Here is a 23,160-nt window from a genome sequence, read left to right as displayed (position 1 = left end):
GATACACTACCTAAACAAAATAAAGGAGAAAAGCCATATACTTATATCAATAGATGCAAAAAAAGCATTTCACAAGATATGATTCCCCAAAAATAAGACCTAGCTGGACAATCAGATCTAAAGCGTCTTTTCGAGCCAAAAGTAACGTAAGACCCAGTCTTATTTTACTATAATATAAGACCGGGTCCTATTTTACTATCATATAAGACCTGGTGTTATATAATATAATAAAATATAAGACTGGGTGTTATATTACTTTTTGCTCCAAAAGACGCTTTGGCCCTGATTGTCCGGCTAGCTCTTGTTTTCGTGGAAACACGGTACAACATCCATTTAACATTAAAACACCTAAGAAAATGGCTATTGAAGGAAAATACCTTAACATAATAAAGCCCATATGTGACAAACCCTCAGCTAATTTCATCATTAACAGTGAAAAGATGAAGCCTTTTTTTCTACATTCAGGAACACGACAGGGCTGCCCCCTTTCACTGGAGTTATTCAACATAGTATTGCAAGTCCTAGCCAGAGCCATCAGGCAAGAGAAACAAATAAAAGGCATCCACATTGGGAATGAAGAAGTTAAATTGTCACTTTTTGCAGATGACAGGATTCTTTCCACCGAAAACTCTAAAGATTCCACCAAACAGCTATTAGAAACAGTAAATGAATACATTAAAGTTGCTGGCTACAATATCAATGTACAAAAACCCATAGTTTTCCTACATACTAAGAACTAAATTTCAGAAAAATTAATGAAAAACAAATCCTTTTGCAATTGCAACAAAAAGAATAAAACACCTAGGAACAAACTTAACTCATGATGTCAAGGACCTATACACTGGAAAGTATAAGACATTTCAAAAAGAAAGTGAAGGAGACACAAAGAAAGGGAAAGACATTCCCTGTTCATGTATTGGAAGAATCAACATAGTGAAAATGGCCCTATTACCCAAAACAATATATAGATTTAATACAATCACCCTCCAAGTCCCAGTGGCATTTTTTTAAACAAGTAAAAGAAAAAATCATCAGTTTTGTATGGAATCACAAAAGACCACAAATAGCCAAAGCAATCCTAAGAAAAATGAACAAGCCTGAGGGTATCACACTCTCTGACTTCAGTGTGTACTACAAAGCGACAATGATCAAAACAACATGGTACTGACAGGAAACAGACACAGAGACCAATGGCAGAGAATTGGAAAGCCAAAAATAAACCCACATAAACATGGGCAGACAAGTTTTGACAAATGAGCCAAAAACATACCATGGAGAAAAGAAGGCCTCTCCAATAAATGGTGCTCAGAAATTGGAAAGCCACGTGCAATGGAATGAAACTAGACAGTAATAGGTCAGCATATACCAGCATTCACTCAAAATGGATCCAAGACCTAAACATAAGAGCTGAAATAATAAATTGCATAGAAGAAGATATAGTTAATATACTTACGAACCTTGGATTCAAAGAGGATTTTATGAATTTGACTTCAAAGGCAAGGGAAGTCAAAGCTAAACTAAATCAATGGGACTATAACGAACAAAAAAGGTTCTGCACACCAAAAGAACCATTAATAAAAGAAAGAGGAAACCAATCGAAAGGGAGAAGATATTTGGCAACCACACCTCTGCTTAGGGGCTAATATCCAAAATATATACAAAACACGGATACCTCAACAACAAAAATGATACTATCCAATGCAAAAATGGACAGGGAGAACATATAAAAAATTCATTAGATAGGAATGGCGGCAGCCGGGTGCACTTTCTGAGTTCTCCTCTGGATCTTCTTACAAAGGGGACCTATAACCCATCAAAGAACTCTTTGCTCATCACACAGAACAGCTAAGAGACTCGTGGAAGGATTACTTGAAGGTGCGCTAATTGGGAGAGCAGGGGAAGGAAGGAAGGAAGCGGAGTGAAAACGCGCGGCCCGAGGAGGGGTCCTGGCCGGTGGCGGCATCGGCGGCGAAAACCGCAGTGGCACCCGCAGTTCCGGGCACGCACAGGATCCCAGGGCGGACGGAGAGCACAGACCAGGAGGTGGGCTCTTTCCCTGCGTCCCAGGGCTGATTTCTCCCGCCGGGAGGGCGGCTAGTGGGCCCTAGGGCGGACAAAGAACACAGACTCCATACCTGGGCCCCTCCCCTCTGCTTTTCCAATCCTACCCCCACCCTTCCAGAGACTTAAACTGGCCCCTGAACTGAGGAGTAGTGTCAGATTACAGAAGAGCCCTAGTACTGCTCAGGCTCTGGGAAGACTGACAGGCAGCCCTGACCCAGGGAAGGGGCTGGGAAGAGTGTGATTTTGGTTGGGCTAGGAGACCTAGGGAAGGGGCTGGGAAGAGTGTGATTTTGGTTGGGCTAGGAGAGAAGAGATTCCTGCACCCCCAGCCACCACCTTCTCTAGCCTGCGGGAAGAGGGTGATGGGCGGCTGGGCTGTGAGAGAGAAGACCCCTCTATCCCCAGCCCCCACCCTTTCTGGCCTGCCTAGGCGGGGCAAGTGCAACTGCAGAGACACTCCCAGGGATCAGCAGTAAGCCCCAGACACAGCTCTGGGCTTTCAGCAGCTTAGAAATCTCCTCCCCGCACCACTCCCATACACACACACACTGAAGAAGTGCCCTAAGACTCAGGGAGTACTGGACACGGGGCTGGTGGTGCTACTCTCAGTGTGCATATGTGCAGGCAAGGGCAGAAACTGCACTGACTTTGTAAAAGCTATCATACAGACACCTCAGGCCCATGCATTTAAATCTACAGTCCCAAAGTCACTCTGGGCACCAGGTGACTAGCTCTGCCTACGCAATAAGCAGTTAACTCTTTGGTACAGCAGAGGACAACCTGGACATTACTTGGTGGGCTTAAGCCAAGACTGGCAATGCTTTTAGTTTTGCTTTGTTTTGTTTTGTTGTGTTTTGTCTTTATATCTTTGATATCTTTACCTGTGTCAAGTGGGGGTTATCGGGTGTTTTTACATGTGAATGTATTTGATTTTTTTCTTTGTGGTTGTTTTTGTTGTGCTTGGTGATTTGCTTTGTTCTGAAATTGCCCTACCAGGGCCCAGCTTAAGAGGCACAAGATACAACATATCCAGAGGCCAACTCCAGACCAAACCAGAGTACCACCGGGTTTGACCTACAAGTCACACATCCAGAGGGAATTCTCTGCAGGCACAAGAGCGCATAGAGGCCAAACCACATTTAAGTGGTCAACCCTCAGGCAGCAGAATGCCCTGCGGTGAGCAGAGCCAAGTCTCACAACGAGTCAGCCTAGGAGTTAACCCCACCTACACACAAGCAAAAAGCAATTAAAGATCTTCTTGAACAGGACAATATACACAACACAAGAGTCACCTTTGTAGCACACGCAGAGGAGAAGAACGAAGTAGTTCAAGTCAAATATAAAGGACACATACTACATAAGATAACCTAGCAAGAACGAAGAACTCTAGGGGATCTACCTAATACATCAAAGCAAACACAGAGAGTCAGCCAGAATGGGGAAACAAAGATACACGTCCCAAATAAAACAACAGAAGAAACCTCCACAACTGGAACCAAACGAAGCAGAGGTAACCAACCTTTCAGAGACAGAGTTCAGAACACTGGTGATAAGAATGTTTAAGGAGCTTAGAGAAGACATAAAGAAGGATGTAGAAATCATAACGAACAACCAGTTAGAACTAAAGAACACAATTACCGAAATTAAGAACTCACTTGAAGGAATTACCAGCAGGCTAGATGAAGCAGAGGATCGAATCAGCGACTTAGAAGACAAGGTAGCAGAGATCACCCAAACGGAACAACAGAAAGAAAAACGAATAAAAAACAATGAGGATGGCTTAAGAGACCTCTGGGATAACATCAAGCGCAACAACATGCGCATCATAGGAATACCAGAAGGTGAAGAGAGTAAGCAAGGGATTGAGAACATATTTGAAGTAATAATATCTGAAAACTTCCCCAACCTGATGAAGGAAACCAACATACAAGCCCAGGAAGTGCAGAGAGTTCCAACCAGGATTAACCCAAACAGGTCCACACCAAGACACATTATAGTTAAAATGGCAAAGCTTAAAGACAAAGAGAGAAGCCTAAAAGCAGCAAGAGAAAGACGGAGGATTATATACAAGGGAACTCCCATAAGACTATCAAATGATTTTTCTACAGAAACATTGAAGGCCAGGAGGGAGTGGCAGGAGATACTCAAAGTGATGGAAAACAAAGGCCTACAACCTAGATTGCTTTATCCAGCAAGGCTATCATTGAAAGTTGATGGAGAGATAAAGAGCTTTCCAGAAAAAAATAAGCTAAAGGAATTTATTACCACCAAGCCAGCATTGCAAGAAATACTAAAAGGACTTCTGTAAATAGAAGAAAAGATCAAAACAACCTAACTACGAATTTAAAAATGGCAATAACTATGTACCTATCAATAATCACTTTAAATGTAAATGGATTAAATGCTCCAATCAAGAGACACAGGGTGGCTGACTGGATAAGAAAGCAAGACCCCTGTATATGCTGTATACAAGAGACTCACCTCAGAACAAAAGACACACACAGGCTGAAAGTGAAGGGTTGGAGTAAGATATTTCATGCAAATGGAAACGAGAAAAAAGCTGGAGTTGCAATACTTGTATCTGACAAAATAGACTTTAAAATGAAGAACATACTAAAAGATAAAGATGGGCACTATATAATAATAAAGGGATCGATCCGACAAGGGGACATAACCCTAGTAAACATCTATGCACCCAACATAGGAGCACCTAAATATATAAAACAGGTACTGACTGACAAAAAGAAAGAGATCAACAGTAACACTATTATAGTAGGGGACTTCAACACACCTCTGACCACAAGGGACAGGTCTTCCAGACAGAAAATCAATATGGAAACAACAGCCTTAAATGATACATTGGACCACTTGGATTTAATCGATATTTTCAGAACATTTCACCCCAATGCTGCAAAATACACGTTTTTCTCAAGCGCACATGGAACATTTTCCAAGATAGATCATATGTTAGGCCACAAAACAAGTCTTGATAAATTTAAGAAAATTGAAATCATACCAATTGTCTTCTCTGATCACAATGCTATGAAATTAGAAATGAACTACAGGAAAAAAACTGGAAGACACACCAATTCATGGAGGCTGAATAACTTATTACTAAATAATGAATGGGTCAAGCAGGAGATCAAGGAAGAAATCAAAAGATATCTCAAGACAAACGAAAATGAAAACACCACGACCCAAAATCTATGGGATGCTGCGAAAGCAGTCCTTAGAGGGAAATTCATAGCGTTGCAGGCCTACCTAAAGAAACAAGAAACATCACTAATCAACAGTTTATCTTCACATTTAAGGGATTTGGAAAAAGAACAGCAAAATAAGCCCAAAGGGAGCACAAGGAAGGAGATAATAAAGATCAGAGCAGAAATAAATGAAATAGAAACCAGGAAAACAATACAAAAGATCAATGAATCCAAGAGTTGGTTCTTAGAGAAGATAAACAAAATCAACAAACCTTTAGCCAGACTCATTAAAAAAAAAAGAGAGAGGACCCAAATTAATAAAATCAGAAATGAAAGAGGAGAAGTGACAACGGACACTGCAGAAATACAAAAAGTTTTAAGAAGTTACTATGAGCAACTATATGCCAACAAATTTGACAATCTGGAAGACATGGACAATTTTCTAGAGACGTACAACTTTCCAAGGCTAACTCAAGAAGAAACAGAAAACCTGAATAAACTGATTACCACCACGGAAATTGAATCAGTAATCAACAGTCTCCCAACAAACAAAAGCCCTGGACCAGATGGCTTTACAGGTGAATTTTACAAAACGTTCAAAAAAGAATTATCACCTATTCTCCTCAAGCTATTCCAAAAAATCCAGAAGGAGGGAAGACTCCCAAACACTTTTTACGAAGCCACTATCACCCTGATCCCAAAATCAGACAAAGACACCACAAAAAAAGAAAACTACAGGCCGATGTCTCTAATGAACATAGATGCAAAAATCCTCAACAAAATATTAGCGAACAGAATTCAGCAATACATTAAAAAGATCATTCACCATGATCAAGTGGGATTCATCCCTGGTATGCAAGGGGGGTTCAACATCCGCAAATCAATTAATGTGATACACCACATTAACAAAATGAAAAATAAAAATCACATGATCATATCAATAGATGCAGAAAAAGCATTTGATAAAATCCAACAGCCATTTATGATAAAAACCCTTAAGAAAGTGGGAATAGAGGGATCATATCTCAACATAATAAAGGCCATATATGACAAACCCACAGCTAACATCCTACTCAATGGGGAAAAGCTAAAACCATTCCCCCTAAGATCAGGAACAAAGCAAGGTTGCCCACTATCTCCGCTTCTATTCAACATAGTGCTGGAAGCTCTAGCCACAGCAATCAGACAAGAAAAAGAAATAAAAGACATCCAAATTGGTAAGGAGGAAGTAAAGTTATCATTGTATGCAGATGATATGATACTATATATATAGAACCCTAAAGACTCCACCAAGAAGCTATTAGAGCTGATAGATGAATTTAGTAAAGTAGCAGGATACGAAAGTAATATTCAGAAATCAGATGCATTTGTATATACCAATAATAAAACATCAGAAGGAGAAATTAAAAAAACAGTCCCATTTACAATCGCTCCAAAGACTATAAAATACCTGGGAATAAATTTAACCAAAGAAGTAAATGATCTGTACTCAGAAAATTATAAGACACTGAAGAAAGGAATGAAGGAAGATATAAATAGATTGAAACACATATCATGTTCATGGATAGGAAGAATTAATATAGCTAAAATGTCCATACTGCCTAAGGCAATATACATATTCAATGCAATTCCTATCAAACTGCCAACGTCGTTTTTCACAGAAATAGAACATATAATCCTAAAATTTATATGGGACCATAAAAGACCCCGAATAGCAAAGGCAATCTTGAGAAATAAGAACAAAGTGGGAGGTATAACAATACCTGACTTCAAATTATACTACAAGGCTACAGTAATCAAAACAGCATGGTACTCGCATAAAAACAGACACATAGATCAATGGAACAGAATAGAGAGTCCAGAAATAAATCCACGCCTATATGGCCATTTAATCTACGACAATGGAAGCAAGAATGTACGATGGAGTAAAGACAGTCTATTCAATAAATGGTGCTGGGAAACCTGGACAGACACATGCAAAAAAATGAAGCTGGACCACCTCCTTACACCATATACAAAAATAAATTCAAAATGGCTTAAAGACTTAAATGTAAGATCTGAAACCATAAAATACCTAGAAGAAAATATAGGAAGAAGCTTCTCAGACATTACCCAGAGTAAGATTTTTACTGATATATACCCTCGCTCGAGGGAAGTAAGAGAAAAAATAAACATGTGGGATTATATCAAACTAAAAAGATTTTTCACAGCAAAGGAAACCATCAATAAAACAAAAAGGGATCCTACTGAATGGGAAAAGATATTTGCCAATGATATATCTGATAAGGAATTGATATCACAAATCTATGAAAAACTCACTCAACTCAACTCCAAAAAAAAAAAAAACGATAAAATTAAAAAATGGGCAGAGGACTTGAAGAGACATTTTTCTAAAAACGACATACAGATGGCAAACAGACATATGAAGAAATGCTCAACCTCACTAACCATCAGAGAAATGCAAATAAAAACCACAATGAGATACCACCTCACCCCAGTCAAAATGGCTATCATCAATAAATCAACAAACAACAAGTGCTGGTGCGGATGTGGAGAAAAGGGAACGCTTGTGCACTGTTGGTGGGATTGCAGATTGGTGCAGCCACTATGGAAAACAATATGGAGGTATCTCAAAAATCTGAAAATGGAACTACCCTATGATCCAGTAATTCCACTCCTAGGTATCTATCCGGAGAAATCCAAAACTCCAATTCAAAAATCTTTATGCACTCCTATGTTTATTGCAGCACTATACACAATAGCTAAGACATGGAAACAACCGAAATGCCCATTGGTAGATGACTGGATTAAGAAACTGTGGTACATTTATACAATGGAGTATTACGCAGCCCTAAAGAAGAAAGAAATCTTACCATTTGCAACAACATGGATGGACCTAGAGAACATTATGTTAAGTGAAATAAGTCAGACAGAGAAAGATAAGTACCATATGATCTCACTTATATGCGGAATCTAAAGAAAAGAATAAGTGAATGAACTAATCAGAAACAGTTTTGGAGACAAAGAGGAAAAACTGAGGGTTGCTAGATGGGCGGGAGGGGTGGGGGGTGGGGAGGAGGGTGAGGGGATTGGAGGGCAGTCGGTGACCACAGGATGGCCACGGGTTTGAAAATTAAACTGGGGAACGTAATTTGGTGGTTACCACAGTGTAAGGGTGTTGGGGGGTGGGGGATGAGGGTGAGGGGTATCAAATGTATGGTGATGGAAGGGGAGCTGACTCTGGGTGGTGAATACAGTGTGATTTATGGATGATGTGATACAGAATTGCACACCTGAAATCTATGTAATTTTACTAACAATTGTCACCCCAATAAATTTACAAAATTAAAAAAAAAAAAAAAGAACGCCGGGACTAACTTCTTGCATAAATCCATGACCACATTTTAGACAACGTGTCTTGCCTGGATTCCTACAGGTTGACACACTTGCCACTTTCCTTTAACTAGGAACCCAGACCAGTGCCCGTGTCATTGTATCCTGAGAGTACTGATAATTCTGTAAGTGCCTGCTAGGTGACAGGTGAAAACTATGTCACTACTGTTTCAAAAAAGATTTTGATAAGTATTTGTGAGATTCAATATCCATTTCTATATTTAATAACTATGTATTTATTTTTATATCTTCCTTACATAAAATGGAGTGATAAAATTTCATATAGAGATTTAATTAACTTTAAATGAGTACCTGAGTAAATAAGAAAAAGGAGAAATGAGAATTTTCAAAGAACATGAAGTGACAGGGACGTGAAGTTAATTCGCTAACTGCACGGCTCCTTTGCTTGTTTCCTTTTCATTCTGATACCAATACTCCTTACCAAGGGCATCCAATCATGTCTCATCAAGAATTGCCCACTGGCCTGTGGAAATACGTGATCCAGGCTATGATCAGGGACAGGAGACCAAGAACACACTGCTCCTTCACCCCACTTCTTGACTCAATGCCTGGACCTTGTACATCCTTCTTCCTTCTTCTCCGAAAAGAATCAGCTGACAATGAAACAAGTTTATCGTCTAAGAGGAGACACTGTAAAACAATAAAAACAGGCCCCCTTTTCTCTGCTTCAATCCTTGTCCTCTTGAAATTTTTTTCACTTCTCTTCCCTCCTGCACCTGTTTTGGCACCTCCTATGCCCCCCAAAACCGAACAAACACAGGACATACAAAAACAGCTCTCAAACAACTTTTCTGAAGCCTGCTGGAATGAGAGTTGCATCGAGGGTCAGAGAAGCAGCAGAACCAATGCCCAGCCTCTCCAACCACACATTAGCAGCTGGTACAGAAACTGCAACCTGGGAACAGCTGAGGCAGGGACCTCTCACCTTTCCCTGCACAGGGACCTCTGCTCTCCTTTCCCTCTACATGGGCTTCTCATGCCCTTTGCGTATCCATGTACGTTCCTTCTACTTTCCCTGTACAGTCTCCAGTTCTGCTTCAGCTCAGACTGGTCCCTGGTCTGAAGGTGACACACATCAGCTGGATGAAGCCTTTAACCTCCATTTGAGTCACATGAACTGGGTTCTTTTCTCCCCAGGTGCTACCACTGCATTGACCCCAACTTCCCAGCAGCAAAAGCACAGAGTTCTACAGGGTCACTTGCATGAACGGCAGTCACCACTCGTCAATAGGAAGCATTTTCTCAAGGCAACCACCAGTGTTCCCAACAGTGAGATTGCAGGGAAATGTGTGCCCTGAGTCATCATAGGGTTCAGGTTCTACAGACCCCCGTGGCAGGGATCTAACTCGCAGGATCTTTCTCATCTGATAATGGACGTAATTATACTAACCTACCAGGTAAGGTTTCTCTCAGGAATGAGACGGCAGGACACACAGAGGGCTTAGTGCACTGCCTGACACACAGTATATATGCAAAAGTCTTTGCCACATGATTTTCTAACAGGTAGGAGCACAAGCTCTGGAGTCATAACTTCAGGGGCAGTAAAACGTTTCCCTACATCCTTACATTGCACACAGTGTGTGTCTGTGTCAGAATAATGCAACAAAAGATGCCATTAGTTAGCAAATATGGCAATTATGATTTCCCATTTGGAAAAGATACTTCATGAAAATCTCGCTAAACTTAAATAAAGGCTCCAATTCGTCTCGGTTTTGGTTTTTGATGATGCTGCAGTCCATGCACTAATTAACTCAGGGTCATGTCCAGTGTATGAAGATGAGATAAAAAATATATTAGCTTTTAAAAAGATGTTTTTTAGATAATCTTTCCATTACAACAAGGCGGGTATAGGTGCTTTACAGCATTGGGAACTAAAGCTCTGGGCCACTTTTAGGGTCTGTACTCCTAAGGATGCCCAGTCTGTTCATGTTTACAATTTCCCTCTTCTCCATTTTTCCTTTTGTGTCGGGGGGACTGGCATCAGCGGGAATATTACGGTATGTAGACCACAGGATATTGAAGTCTACAGAAGAGGAGAATTAACGCTTCCTGGAATGAATTCCAACGCACAGAGGAAAAAAAGTGGAGTTTCTGACTGGGAGCAGGGGCCCTGTCACCACCGCTTTCCTGGCTGGGCCTCCGTGTTCAACTGGTAACTCAGTGCAATCCCCCTTCTTACAATGGAAGAAACAGGAGGCTCAGAAAGCAAAGCAGCTCAGAGAGCAAAAACGGTAAGGCTGGTAGACCAGGAACTGGAAGGGAGTTATCCTGAGCCCTGGCCCAAGGCCCACCAGGGGACAGGAGTGGAAGAAGATACTAGGGAAGAACTGGGTATTCAATAAGCAGGCACATTTATGGTAAAGAAGTTGTCACGATCAATGTGTTCAAACTATTCGTGGTCTGTAGCGCTAAAATGAAACTTAATCGTAAGGAACCTAAAACTTTTTTCTCTTATGTGAGGCTTGATAAAATGCATGTCCAAGTATTAGCTGGACTTAGTGAGAAAGACCACTGCGTTCAGATCAGGCTGGCTTCATACACAGTGCTGGCAGATACCTTGTTCCCAATTCCAATAGCATGGCCGTCTATGGGCCCCTAAGGTCATGTTCAGTGTATTCTTCTTTATACCCACACCCCTCGTTACATGACCCAAACCAAGCATTGCAGACAGGAGGACAGGGTGACTGTAGTTTGGAACCACGACACCAAATCACCATCCAGTATGTTCCAGAATCGATGGTCTATGAACCGAATATGCAGCAGGCCAGGGTGTTTCTGAAAAGAAACCCAACCTATTGACAGCCAGTGAACCCAGGGAGCAACATTAAAAGTTGCACCATCTGGACCAAGGCCGTTGTCTGCTACGTCCTGTTTACTCTAGCCTCACTCAACTCTTTTTGGAATGAGGGAAACAGGCTTGAAACTGGAAAGACTTTGGGTGTGTCCTGAGTCTTTTACCAACAAGGTAAATGGACCTCAGTCAGTCAAGTGACCTGGTACAACTAAGAAAATCTCATTTTAAGAAGTGTTAATGACATAGACTAATAAGGATTTGCGAAGGGCCTAATGAAAACAAAAACAAACAAGAAAAAACCATGTGGAACTGTTGCTATATTATAATCCAAGGCTAGGCAAAGATGTATTTTTACACATAGAAAGAAAAGTGTCCTGAAAATTATATTTTAAAAAATTTCACTGTACTCAATGAGCCCCCACTGAGTGCTAGGTATGCTTCCAGGTGTTGTGGATACAGGAGTGCACCAGACAGGCACTGAGCTCCTGCTGTCATAAAGGGGAACCAGGATGCCGCCTTTGCATCATACATAGGTCGCTGTACCTCAACATTTACAAAAGCTTTCTACATTTTACAACACCTCAGCGTTACTTTTCTGTACAATGACATTCAATATGAAAACGATTTTCAAACATCTAAAACTGACTTTAAACCAGAAGGAAGTTGAGGTCATGATGCAAAAATGAACGATTAACTATACTGAAAATACAGTTCTTTTGAAGAAAAATGTTAAGGATATTTAGCACAAAACAATAATAATGGCCTTGGCGGGATGACGGGACTGTGGTTTGCGTTACTCTTTAGTACATTCATGTGTCCTCCAAAGTTTCTACCGTGAGATTTGAGGGACTTTCATAACTGAAGAAACTATGGATACAGGCCCAGCCAAGGCCAAACAAGGTGGGGAAAGACAATGACCAGCGGACTCAGAAAAACAGAAACACAAGGTCCTAAGGAACCCAAGCAGCCCAGTAGAAGAAGGGCTAATTTTGAAGGAAAATGGGTTTTGTCCCTGGGCACCACCTTTTCAAAACATATCCGCTCAAAGGGAGCCCAACAATCAGAAAAGCCCAGTATGCTGCGCAGGCGCAGAAGGAAAACACCGCTTTCCCGTGAAGACACTGCAGGGTTTTTTCAAACGAGAAGGGCGGGGGAGCGGGGAGAAGGCGCCTGCGCGTCGCAACACTGCCCCCTGCTGCCCACAGAAACCGAGTGGCTCACATGCAAGTGAAAAACCGCTCTGTGTCAGGAGTTTTCCCGGGAGACCGTGGCGGAGGAAGAAAAGCGCGCTGACCCTGAAGACCCGCGGAGCCCTGCGACCACCCGAGTAGAGCCGCCGGGCAGCCCTGGGCACGGCCCCCTCTCCCGCTGCCCTCGGAATCCCTGCAACACAGGCCGTAGGTGCGGGCTCCTGAGCGGATGCGCATGCGTGGCGGTGCTGCGCCCGGATTGGCCAGGTCTGGTCCTGCGCGCCGGGGCGTAGGGAGGTCCTTGCCGGTCGCCCTGCAGCCTTGTGCCGGAGGGTGCCTCCTGCACCCTGTTTGCAATGTCCGCTAGCGTCCCCGCTCTGTGACGTCCACGTCCTGTCGCCCGACTGACACAGCGGACCCTCCGCCCCTCGTGCGGAACCTGTGCCACTGCCCTAGTCATCCTCCTCCCGCCCGGCCTACTCAGCCTCTGCCTTCAACTGGGGGGTCCTGAGACACCCCCCTCCTCCTCCTCGTCCTCCTCCTTCTCTCACCCTCACTTTCGGGAACCCTCCAGTGGACCTCAGGGCCCAGGGGCCTCGTCCTGGCACAATCGGAGCCTCTCTGTCCTCAGAGATGTTATGCTCCTCCGGAAAACGCATCCCCTGCCCAAGGTACAGACTGGGGCATCAGAGATTCCACTCCACCCCGGCCCCCCCCTACACACACACACACACACACACACACACACACACACACACACACACGAACACACCATGTCCCTTTGTAGCCATCCCTCACTCATCACCTCAACACCCTGCCCTAGGAGTCCAGCTCCCTCACTCTAATGGCTCTGCTTACACAGCCTTCCACTTCTGGGCGTGTCCAGTGTGGACCCCAGAGCTTTGGACATGTTCCATCAGGCCCCTTCTTAACCAGCTTACTGAGTACCACAAACTCCCCATCAGGCACCCCTCTTTAGCTGTGTTCACCCCTGTCCATATGCTCCTGCTCTGTGTCAATACGGGAAACATCCGTGTCTCTGACTGAGACCCTGAGTACTGATGACAAACTTGAAACTTGACTGAATTATCTTAAATCCATGATCAGGAGAGCATTACTTCTCACTTTCCGTGTCATGCTACCTACACAACTGCCTTATTCACAGGGGACCCACTTCCTTTCCAATGGCCTCAGCAAATCATTCATGGAGAAGACAGAAGTAATGGGGTGGGACTTGTGGGAGCTTCCCCAAACCAATGCACGTCTTTCTGACCTGGCATCCTCTGTCGCCCCTGAGCATTCTGGCTCCTCACTGCAGCCTGCCATCACCCAGTATTCAGGATTCCATGCCTTCCAGCTGCTCTGGGAACTTGCTCCTGCACTAACCACTCCTCTCCTGAACCCTCCCCTGCTCCTTCTGCATGCAGCTTTCCCCCAACGAAGGGGTGGTTGGAAACCCATCTCCTTCCCACATGTCGTTCTGCAGCTACTGGCACAATATGTGTTGATTTTAAAAGCAAAACCATTTCTAGTGCTGGTGATGGCTCCGTGTCAAGGAGAGCAATGGCCGGGTATCCCATTTCTTGTTCTGGGCCCTAGCCCCCAGCCACTGGAGAAACTTTTATTTTCACATTATACTGGAGGGAGGAATTAATTGAGGGAGAGGGGCGGACCTGGAGAGTTTTCAATAGGGGTGGAGTGTGAGTTAAACCTTTAGAGTTTGCTTTTTACTCTTGAAGGCTTCACAGAAATTATGTACAACAGAAACTTTTCCACCCTACATCATTTTACCTCTTTCTTCATTATGCAGGATTCAGCTTGTACCTATTTTACTTCATGGTTTACTGTACATTGTACTAGAGTGATCTGTAGAACTGGCCTTGGGGGCAGAATAGTCGACACATTTATGATAAAGATTATTCCTTAAAACGTGTTAAATCTGGCTTTTTCAGATTTTCCCTCAGTACATTTAAGACTTTTAAAAGTGTAAACAGAAAGCAATTAAACGCTTCTATTTCAACTATGTTTGCAACATTTTGAACGAGAAGTTTGATTTTAAACTTATATGCGGTATGGAGGTTTTTTAATGAGGAAAATAAATGCTGTCTACGGTGAAAAAAAAAAAAAAACTGTTTCAACTTCTCCTGTTCATCTGCTCAACCCCCTGCAATACAACTTTTGTCCCTACCACTCCACTGCTGCTGGTCTTGTCAAGGCCACAACTAATTTCCGTATTTTCTGATCCCACATGCACTTTTCTATGCTCATCTTAGACATGATTTTGTCGCCTTGGCACATGTGACCATGCTGTTCTTCATCACTCTACTTCATTTGATATTTCTGACGTGAGGGGTTTAGTGACCACATATGGTCCGAACATTCTGGGCAAGGCACACGTTGCACGGTGTGCTCCGTTGACCTGGATAGAGTAGGGGAAGTCGGGGGTCAACATGAAAGACAAGCCCCAGCAAAGGGTGTCTGTTCCAGTCACAGGGGGAAAGGCCCACAGGTGCCGTGGCAGACACAGGTCACAGAGCTCAGACAGGGCAGGTGAGACAAGAAGTGCAGAGGCCCTCCATGACAAAGAGGGTTTCAACCCCTTCTCTCTCTAGACTCACAGGAGTTCAGGGTGCACAGTGAGCCAGCACTGTCTCTGGGCAGAAGGACGGCGCGAGTTTCGGATCGTAGCTTTCTGGAGCTGATCTGGGTTCCGCTGTGGTGCAGGTGACACCCCAGAGGCCTGCTCTCCTTGCGGGGGATTTGGACAGTGGCTGACCAGATCCCGGGGTCCCGGAGGGGAACCTGAGCAGGCAAGGGACAAATGAGCCTGCAGCCGAGGCAGTGGAGCGGGCTGTCCTGCGCAGGGGCAGGTTGGAGGATGACGAAGATTCAGAGGGCTCAGCAGAGTGAGGTGAGACTGAGTGGGTCAGGGAGCACCGGGTGCTACGAAGAGCTGAGAGTCAGAAATGCAGTTTCACCAGCCCCACATGAGCGCTGTGGGTCAGTTCACCGCTGGAACTGGGAAAGAGGGTCATCCTTCCTCAGAGACCACCCATGACACTGAGCCACAGAGCTGTGTCATAGATCCCTTTCCCCCATCACCACGCAGGCACACAAGCCACACGTACACCTTCCCCATCCTGTAAAGAAGTAGGGGAGTGGGAGGAAATCCGAGAGGGAGCATTTTCACTGAAACTGATTTAGCATTTGTGCACATGGCCCATTGACAAGTTTGCATCTGACAACACTTAGCAGATTAGAAGTAAGAAAGAGTTCCTCTTTCCCATTACATTGCAGGGACGAAGGGGGGCGCTCCTCACTGAGATCAAATCACTCAGGAAAAATCAAGGAGCCAAAGTGGCCCTGCAGTCTGGGGAGCAGAGGTGAATCTGGGACGTGCGCTCATCATGGGTACCAGCTCCTCCTCTGCCCATCTTCCAGTCAGTCCCTGCGAGAGGAGGCTGGGGTCCCGGCATCCTCCTCTCTTAACCCAGGAGAACGATCAACGTCTCATAAACAGTCCCCCAATACACATCACAGAAACAGGAGAGGCCCATAGAGACTCACAGAGTGGAGGAGCTGAAGAGGGTTGTCAGTGAGGTGAGCACGTCTCCTGAAGGCCGTCCTTGCCTCCACAGGCGATGCCAGGCTCCTTCCCCTCGGACAAGACAGGCCTTCATCTCAAAGCTTGAGTCCTGGAGCTGGGCTTCAGGAAATGTGTCCAGAGCCAGAAAAGCAATCCTGCAGGAACATGACGAAAGGCAGTATTTTCATGAGACGTCGCTGTTCTCCTTCTCTTTTCTCCTAAGATACATGATGCCAGTGTCTGCACTAGAGTTGAGACACCCGGCTGAGAATCGCAGTAGTTGCTGACAGACCCAGAAACATCTCCCAAGATCTCCTGCCCAGCCCGCTGTGTCCTCAGAGAAGCGATTCTTCAAGAGAGACCCTCCCCGTGTCTCCTAGACCTCGCGGCCCCAAGCAGGGGAAGGACCTTGGTCCTGAGAGAGCACCAATCAATCCTCCTAGTGAAGGGCCGGTCTCAGGGCCCCACCTCCTGGCAAGTGGGGTGCCCCCTGCCCTCGGAGTGTTTCCATCTAAGAGAGCCCATTAAGTACTGGCAACAGCAACAATGAAACCACAGGAACAGTAGGTAGCAGGTGTAACAGGCTTACTTTATATGGAGCTATATGCCTTAGAAAACATTTATGTCCCTATCGTCTCATTCGTTTCTTGTAACGCAGAAAATCATGCCCTCTACCCTGTTCATCGTTCATCCACAGCAGACAGCGGTGCTCTGAGGCCCTAAGTAGTCCCTCAGCTGGATATCAGGGACTAGTCCCGGAGTCTCGGGGGCTCTCGTGTCTCAACCAGAGGACATAAAAGGGTCAATCTGGACGACAGACTGGTTCTCCTCTTGTTACAGCCAAGCCCCACCTGATCCCCTTTCCTCATCTTTTGCTGTCTCACATCTGGTCCTACCTCCCGTACCATCAAACAGGGGTAAGGAGTTTAGGAAAGACACGGAGTCCTTCACAAAGACCCTCAGTTCTGATAGTGCCTGGGTTGTGGCCACGTAGCAATGGCAGAAATCTCCGGGGCTTTGCACCCACATCCCCACGGGATAGCACCCCCCACTCATTTCATGGGGGCCTGGTTCTGCGGCCCTCGGGTAAGATCTGTGGAGACTGCACACGCGGGTCTCTCCCTGCACTTCCAAATTACCACCTGGACCCTGGGCCCTGCATCCCTTTCGCTGTGATCCGAGCACTAGATGGACATCCCACCTCTGCAGGGGTCAGAATCACAAGGGAGTTCCTTTGTATTGCTCTGTAGTCCAGGCCCTCTAGTCTCCATCTGCAGGAACACAGAGCACAGCCTCAGTACCACTGGAAATGAGTCTTCGAGGCCAATCTCCTCATCGGGGCTTAGATTTACGGATGCTTCAAGTTTATCCATCCCGAACCTCACATAAGGCCAACCTGCTCTACCTTTTCCTGGCATCCGGGCTGCTACTGTCCTGAAGCCAGAAACACCTTTGCAGAAGACATTTTGTCTGAATCTCGAAGCCCTTCAAGTGCCCATGTCTCCAGCCCCTGCCATGTCCCCAGGAACAAGCCCCTTGTACCTACTTAGTGTCCTCCTCGCAGGACTGCTGACTGCTCCCCCAGCGGAACCCCTTTTCACACTGATGCCACATTTGCTAAAACTGTCCAATCCCTCGCCCTCGCTTTCCCTCTTTTCTGAGTGAACTCAATTGGACTCTCGCCCAACACCATCTATTGAAGCCTGTTACTTGGAACACATTGTATCTCCCAACGCATAGAAATCTCTGTGGGCCACGGAGGTAAGAACGGGGCGGGAGTGAGGATGGCGGTCTTCCTGCACACCCACTGCTGCTGGAAACCACCGCTCCTCCCCCGTCAGCTTGAAGCATCTCCTGTGAGGCTCATCCCAAGTCTCCATGGCTGCCTGATGGAAAGGCGGCTGCAGTTCCCTTGTCATGGTTACTGCCCTGCTGTGCTTCCCCACTGGGCCCCTGGGCTGGGGCAGGGGGCGCTGTGCAGGGGACAACACCCCTCCCCACGCTCCCTGTCTGTCTGTGATCAGACATTGAAGGGAAGGGCCCAGGCTGGTTGCCAGGGAAACTGAAGCTGGGTCTGTGGGATTCCTGAAGAATAGAAGACAACTAAGTGCAATTTACAAAGCAGGATGGATTATGGGAGTCTGCCCTCAGCAGGGTTTGTGAATTAACCACTATGATCACCCAAAGGGTGCGTGTGCGTGAACACGCACGGACACGCGCACACCTGTGCACTCACCAGCGCTCCTCCTGGCCTGACTTCCTGACTTGAACTGTGACTCCACCCACTCCATCTGGGGGGAGCATCTGGGACACATGGAGGAGGCAGGCGGTGATGCGTCATGTAAACAGGACCCAGAACACAGAAAGACAGCAGGGGAGTCCTTGCTGTTATAACGACAACGGCATAACTTTCCTCCATGACCGACTGGAACATTTGCGTCACATTTCCTAAACAGCTTTCTTGAGGTATAATTCACATATTAGAAAATCCGCCCAGTTAAGAGTCCAATGCGGCGACTTTCAGTACATATACAGGTGGTGCGACCACCACCACAATCCAGTTCTAGGACATTTCCATCACCCCAAAGAGATCCGTGTTCCTGTTGGCAGTCAATCCTCATGACCACCTCCAGGCCCGGGAATCTTCTCATCTAACTTCTGTCCCTGTAGATCTGCCCTTTCTGGGCATTTCATTAAATTGACAGGTGTGATACATTTTACACCCACTCTCTCCCAACATTTTCTTACTGCGGCTCCGTGCCTGGTCTAGAACTTGACATGCTCCACAAGTCTGAGCATCACTGGATTCCGGCTCCTAGTCTATATCTTGGGACAATGTGCTGCCTCAGATGTGACCCCAGATGTCCTACAGCCCATACTCCGGTGTGGGGACAAAGTCCTTAAGTGGGGTGGGATAGCCACTGACTCCCTCGGGTATCCCCACCCACTCATTCTCCGTTGTCCGTCCTGGAGACCGTGGAAAGTCACCGCTTAGGACCGACCTCAGAAAGAGCCCCAATACCACCCCACCCCACCCTGATCCTTCCCATGCCTCTCTTCTCCTGGCCACCTCGCCTCACAGGGGATCCACAACGCGCTGCCTACCACATGTATGGGTGTCATTTCTCTCTCCCTGGTTAGACGCTCCACTGCACAGGGCAGGGACTGGCTCTGCAATTCCTTCCCTCTTCTCCACTGCGACAGCCAGGGCACCATTCAGGAGGCAAGCAATGGAGACAAGGAAAACCTTCAGCTGTGCTAAAGGATTGATTGTCCGTGGCAGGACTGACCTGGTGTGGCTGCTGGAGGGCGGCCATCACTTTCCGACCTCTGCCAGCTAGCTGGGAATGGTGCCCTCCCTCTGTGTACTCTGCTTTCCACCTCTTAAATTGGGATGGAAAGCTTGCTGAATGATGCGACTTGCAGTGGGACCGCAGCCATTCAGTAGGAAAAGATACATGAACTTGAGTCCCAAAGCGGCAGTATTTGGATGCTGAGGTAGCGAGGGCAGCACTGAATGGCCACAGGCCAGGTGGGTGCGGTTCCCCTCATGCACAGCAGTCACAGTCGCAATCAGAAGAGTCTGACTCCCCCAGACCTATCTTGCAGACTAGTTAACCGTGGTGTTCCTAGGAGCGAAATACATAGGAAGCCGACTAAGTTTTTCTGGGTGTATGTAAACAAAAAGTTCTAGATCAAATGAGCAAGTCTAATTCAACTCACGGAAACACAGACTCACGGCCCACATTTAATTCCCAGACGTGATCCACTTTACAGATGCCGAAGCCCTTAAATGTGAAGGAGGCCTGGCTCCCTTGACGAATGATCCTGGGACACTAGTGAAAATGTATGCTGAACATCTTTCTTCCAACCTTCCCAGAAGAGAACTTTTACCATGGGAACTCCACATCGGTGGAAAGGAATTAATCAGGAGGAAATCCTAAATGTAGTAAGAAATTTTACACAGGTTTCCATAAGGCATGTCCCCTTCGCCTCAGGCAGCTATTTGGTGAGCCAGCTGTAAAGATGAATTCCTTGCTGGGAATGGTTGCATTGAACAAAGCACTGAGTTCCTAAGGCGTGGGCAGGAAGACCAAGGGAAGGAAAGGAGAGGCGGGCTGTCAGTCCATTGTGGCAAACTGGGAGTAACCTGGAAATTGGATCCCAAGTCCATAGCAGGGAGTTACCCTGACGGAGGAGTCACACTCTCTGTGATGTGTCCTCCCTCATCTTGCAGCTTCTGGCAGGATCCTATAAGGAAGGCAGCTAGCCGGTATCAGAAATATAGGGCCGTTTCTCAGCTCTACCTCAGGTTATCCCATCAGAGAACAAGCCCCTTTCCCTGGGCAAGTGACTTAGTCAAAGAAGCAGGTGTGATGTTTCCCTAGTTGACGGGCTCACGGAGGGGTGTCTTACATCTGCAAAGGTCCCAGAGTCTCAGTTCTCTGCACTGAGCCTCCCTGCAGGTCAGCATAGCTCCTGCTGAGGACACAACAGCCCAGAGCAGCCACATCAGGTTTCAGCACAGAGTCAGGTGGGACATTGAGGATCTGTGAATTTCCGGTTCCAGAGAAGCCAGAGGCTTTGCTTTGACAGCAGCATCGCAAGAGCTGCAAGGCCACACAGCACTGTCCCACATCCAAGGGACAAGCCAGGCTGCCTGAAGCCCGTTTATGTCGTGTGTCTTAGAGCACACATGGCCCACCCAAAAATACGCACATAAGCCCGACATGATCAGATATCTGATGGACCACACATCTGATTTCACAATCGTTCTTTAGAAACTGAAAACTGCTTCAAGTACCGAAATGTGTATCTCCATGTACACACTGCCTTTTTTCTTGTCTCCCTTATTCCACAGACAATCATCTGAGCAAAACCATCACCGATACAGACATGTGATCTTTTTAACATTCAGAGCTAATATTCCAAGCTGCTCACCAGAGTCAAACAGCAAGGGACGTGGATCCCATTCATACCTTGTTTTGTTCACGTTTCCCTGATGGGGACAATCCCTCTAGCATTTATGAAATTAGAAGTATGTGACATTTGACATCAGTTTGGTCACACATCCAGATGCCATAGCCATGAAACAAAAAGCCATTTGAAAACGCCTCTGTTTGGTGTTATTCGCAATTACGGCGTTTAAGGCAGAGCTCCCCTTTGAGATCCTGACCGGAATGCCGGGAGGAGACTTCAGTAGCAGCAACAAAGCTGAAGAAGAGCCTTGGAAGGTGTTTTCTTTTTCTCCCTGTGCGTTGTCTGTGCCTTTTCTCCAGCCCAGGAATTGATTTCATTGTCCCTCCCACTTGGAGGAGATAGAAACTCAATATTTCAACATATGTTGCCCACCCAAATCTTACCGTTTTGAATCCTAAGGCCTTTTTTCCATCCTGCCTAGAGAAGAGAACACAAACCAAAGTCATCAAGTCCCTGTGCTTTTGTCTCCCCTCCCACTGTCCAGTGTGGTGAAAGGAGCCAAGGACAACAGTGATCTCCCTGTCCCACTGGTCGGTCTATTATTTCCAATTTCCGTAAGTGACGTACACTGAGCGAACGGTCTCAGGACAAGGTGAAACAGTTTTGCTCTGAAAATCAACAGGTAAGGAGCCAGTAGCAGCAGAATTACACGCGCAAAGGGGGTCCTTGTTCACCCCTTAGTTGGGGAAGCTGCATGCAAAAGGGACAGGAGCCAAGAGGAGTGATGAGAGCAGGAGCAGTCCCTGAGCAGGGGGAAGGCCTGGGACCCTGAGCACAGGGGAGGCCTGGCTGCAGTCAGGAGCAGGTACGCTCAGGGGCAGCAGGGGATGCCAGGGAGAAGCACCTCGACTGGGTTTGAGAAGCTCAGGAACTCCTCCCAGCCCCATAGCTTCTGTGCTCTCCATGAATTATTAGGAGAGGTCACTGGAACAGAAGCGGGATCCCAGTGAATAAGGCAGAGGTGTAGGAAGGTGACAGGGAAAGTGAGAAGCCGTGCTCTCCTGGTCAGGGATTTAAGATGGACAGTTCAGGAATGTGTCGGCTTTTGTCATCGAAGCTCAGGTGCTGTCATGCAGGGTGTTATGCAGGATCTCAGCTCCTGCTCCTCAGCTAAGAAAGCAGGACATGTGAGTCCAAAAAGGAACACCCACGGAGCCATAGATAGGGGAGTCCTATCACTATATTCTTGCTGGCAGCTGGGTTGCCGATACAGGAAGCAGGAACCACATCACCTGCAACCTGCCACTTGCTTATCTGCCAACCAAACTCACTTCGTAGCTGCAATCCGCAATGCTAGCTGCAATCCACACTTGGAGGCTCAGCCACCATCTTCTTACCCCCATTTTCTGCTAGCGTAGCCACGGCAGTTATATTAGTGGCCAATGGCTCACTGGTTACAGCTGACGGCCAACTAGCCACAGCTGATGGCCATCCGATCACAGTTGATGGCCCTTTACTACCCCAGTGAGCACCTTTCCACGTGGGGCCAAGTGTCTGGAAAGTGCACTCCTATCTCTGTCCCCACACCAGCGCAGGTCCGTGAGCACTGGGGTGGTCGGTTGCCCAGGAGAAAATCCCTAAGGAGACGCTCCAGGGTTGATCCAGTCAGGCTCCTGGGCCTTGAGGTCGTGGGGAGACTTCCCTGGACTGAGGGCTGAGAGGAGGCAAGTGAGTGTGTCACCACTGGTGGGTGTTCACAGGCAGGTGGAGGTAGGGGGAGGGGTGATGGGGGACAAGGTATGGGGGGACAGGAGGAAGACCTGGGGATTGGCCCTGTCCCCCACGTGTAAGGGAGGGGCGGGTGGAGCAACTGGATTACAAGTGAACCTGTCCCTCAACTGAAAGTTTGCCACAGGGACTGGAAGGAAAGTTCTAGCAGATGTGGGCTCACACTCTGACACCAACATAACGGGTCAGTGCGCAGGCCCAGAA

At 46.4% G+C, this 23,160-nt stretch overlaps 1 protein-coding gene across 2 annotated transcripts in view; it reads right to left on the bottom strand.

Moving 5' to 3' along the window:
* Positions 1-23,160, bottom strand: part of LOC117027337 (uncharacterized) — an 83,386-nt gene that overhangs the window by 5,525 nt on the left and 54,701 nt on the right. The window contains exons 3-4 of one of the 2 annotated variants that reach the window (XM_033114980.1): positions 16,230-16,403; positions 15,161-15,464 (exon numbers count right to left, since the gene is read on the bottom strand). In XM_033114980.1, coding sequence (XP_032970871.1) covers positions 15,287-15,464; positions 16,230-16,403 — 352 coding nt within the window. In that variant the 3' untranslated portion in view covers positions 15,161-15,286. Of the gene's footprint in view, positions 1-15,160; positions 15,465-16,229; positions 16,404-23,160 lie in introns of those variants that run through there. The other variant, XM_033114988.1, reaches the window with a different exon arrangement.

Source organism: Rhinolophus ferrumequinum, chromosome X, assembly GCF_004115265.2.
Source record: "Rhinolophus ferrumequinum isolate MPI-CBG mRhiFer1 chromosome X, mRhiFer1_v1.p, whole genome shotgun sequence".
Lineage (NCBI taxonomy): Eukaryota > Metazoa > Chordata > Mammalia > Chiroptera > Rhinolophidae > Rhinolophus > Rhinolophus ferrumequinum.
Note: the sequence above shows the minus strand (reverse complement) of the source record. Positions and strands in the feature narration are given on the sequence as shown.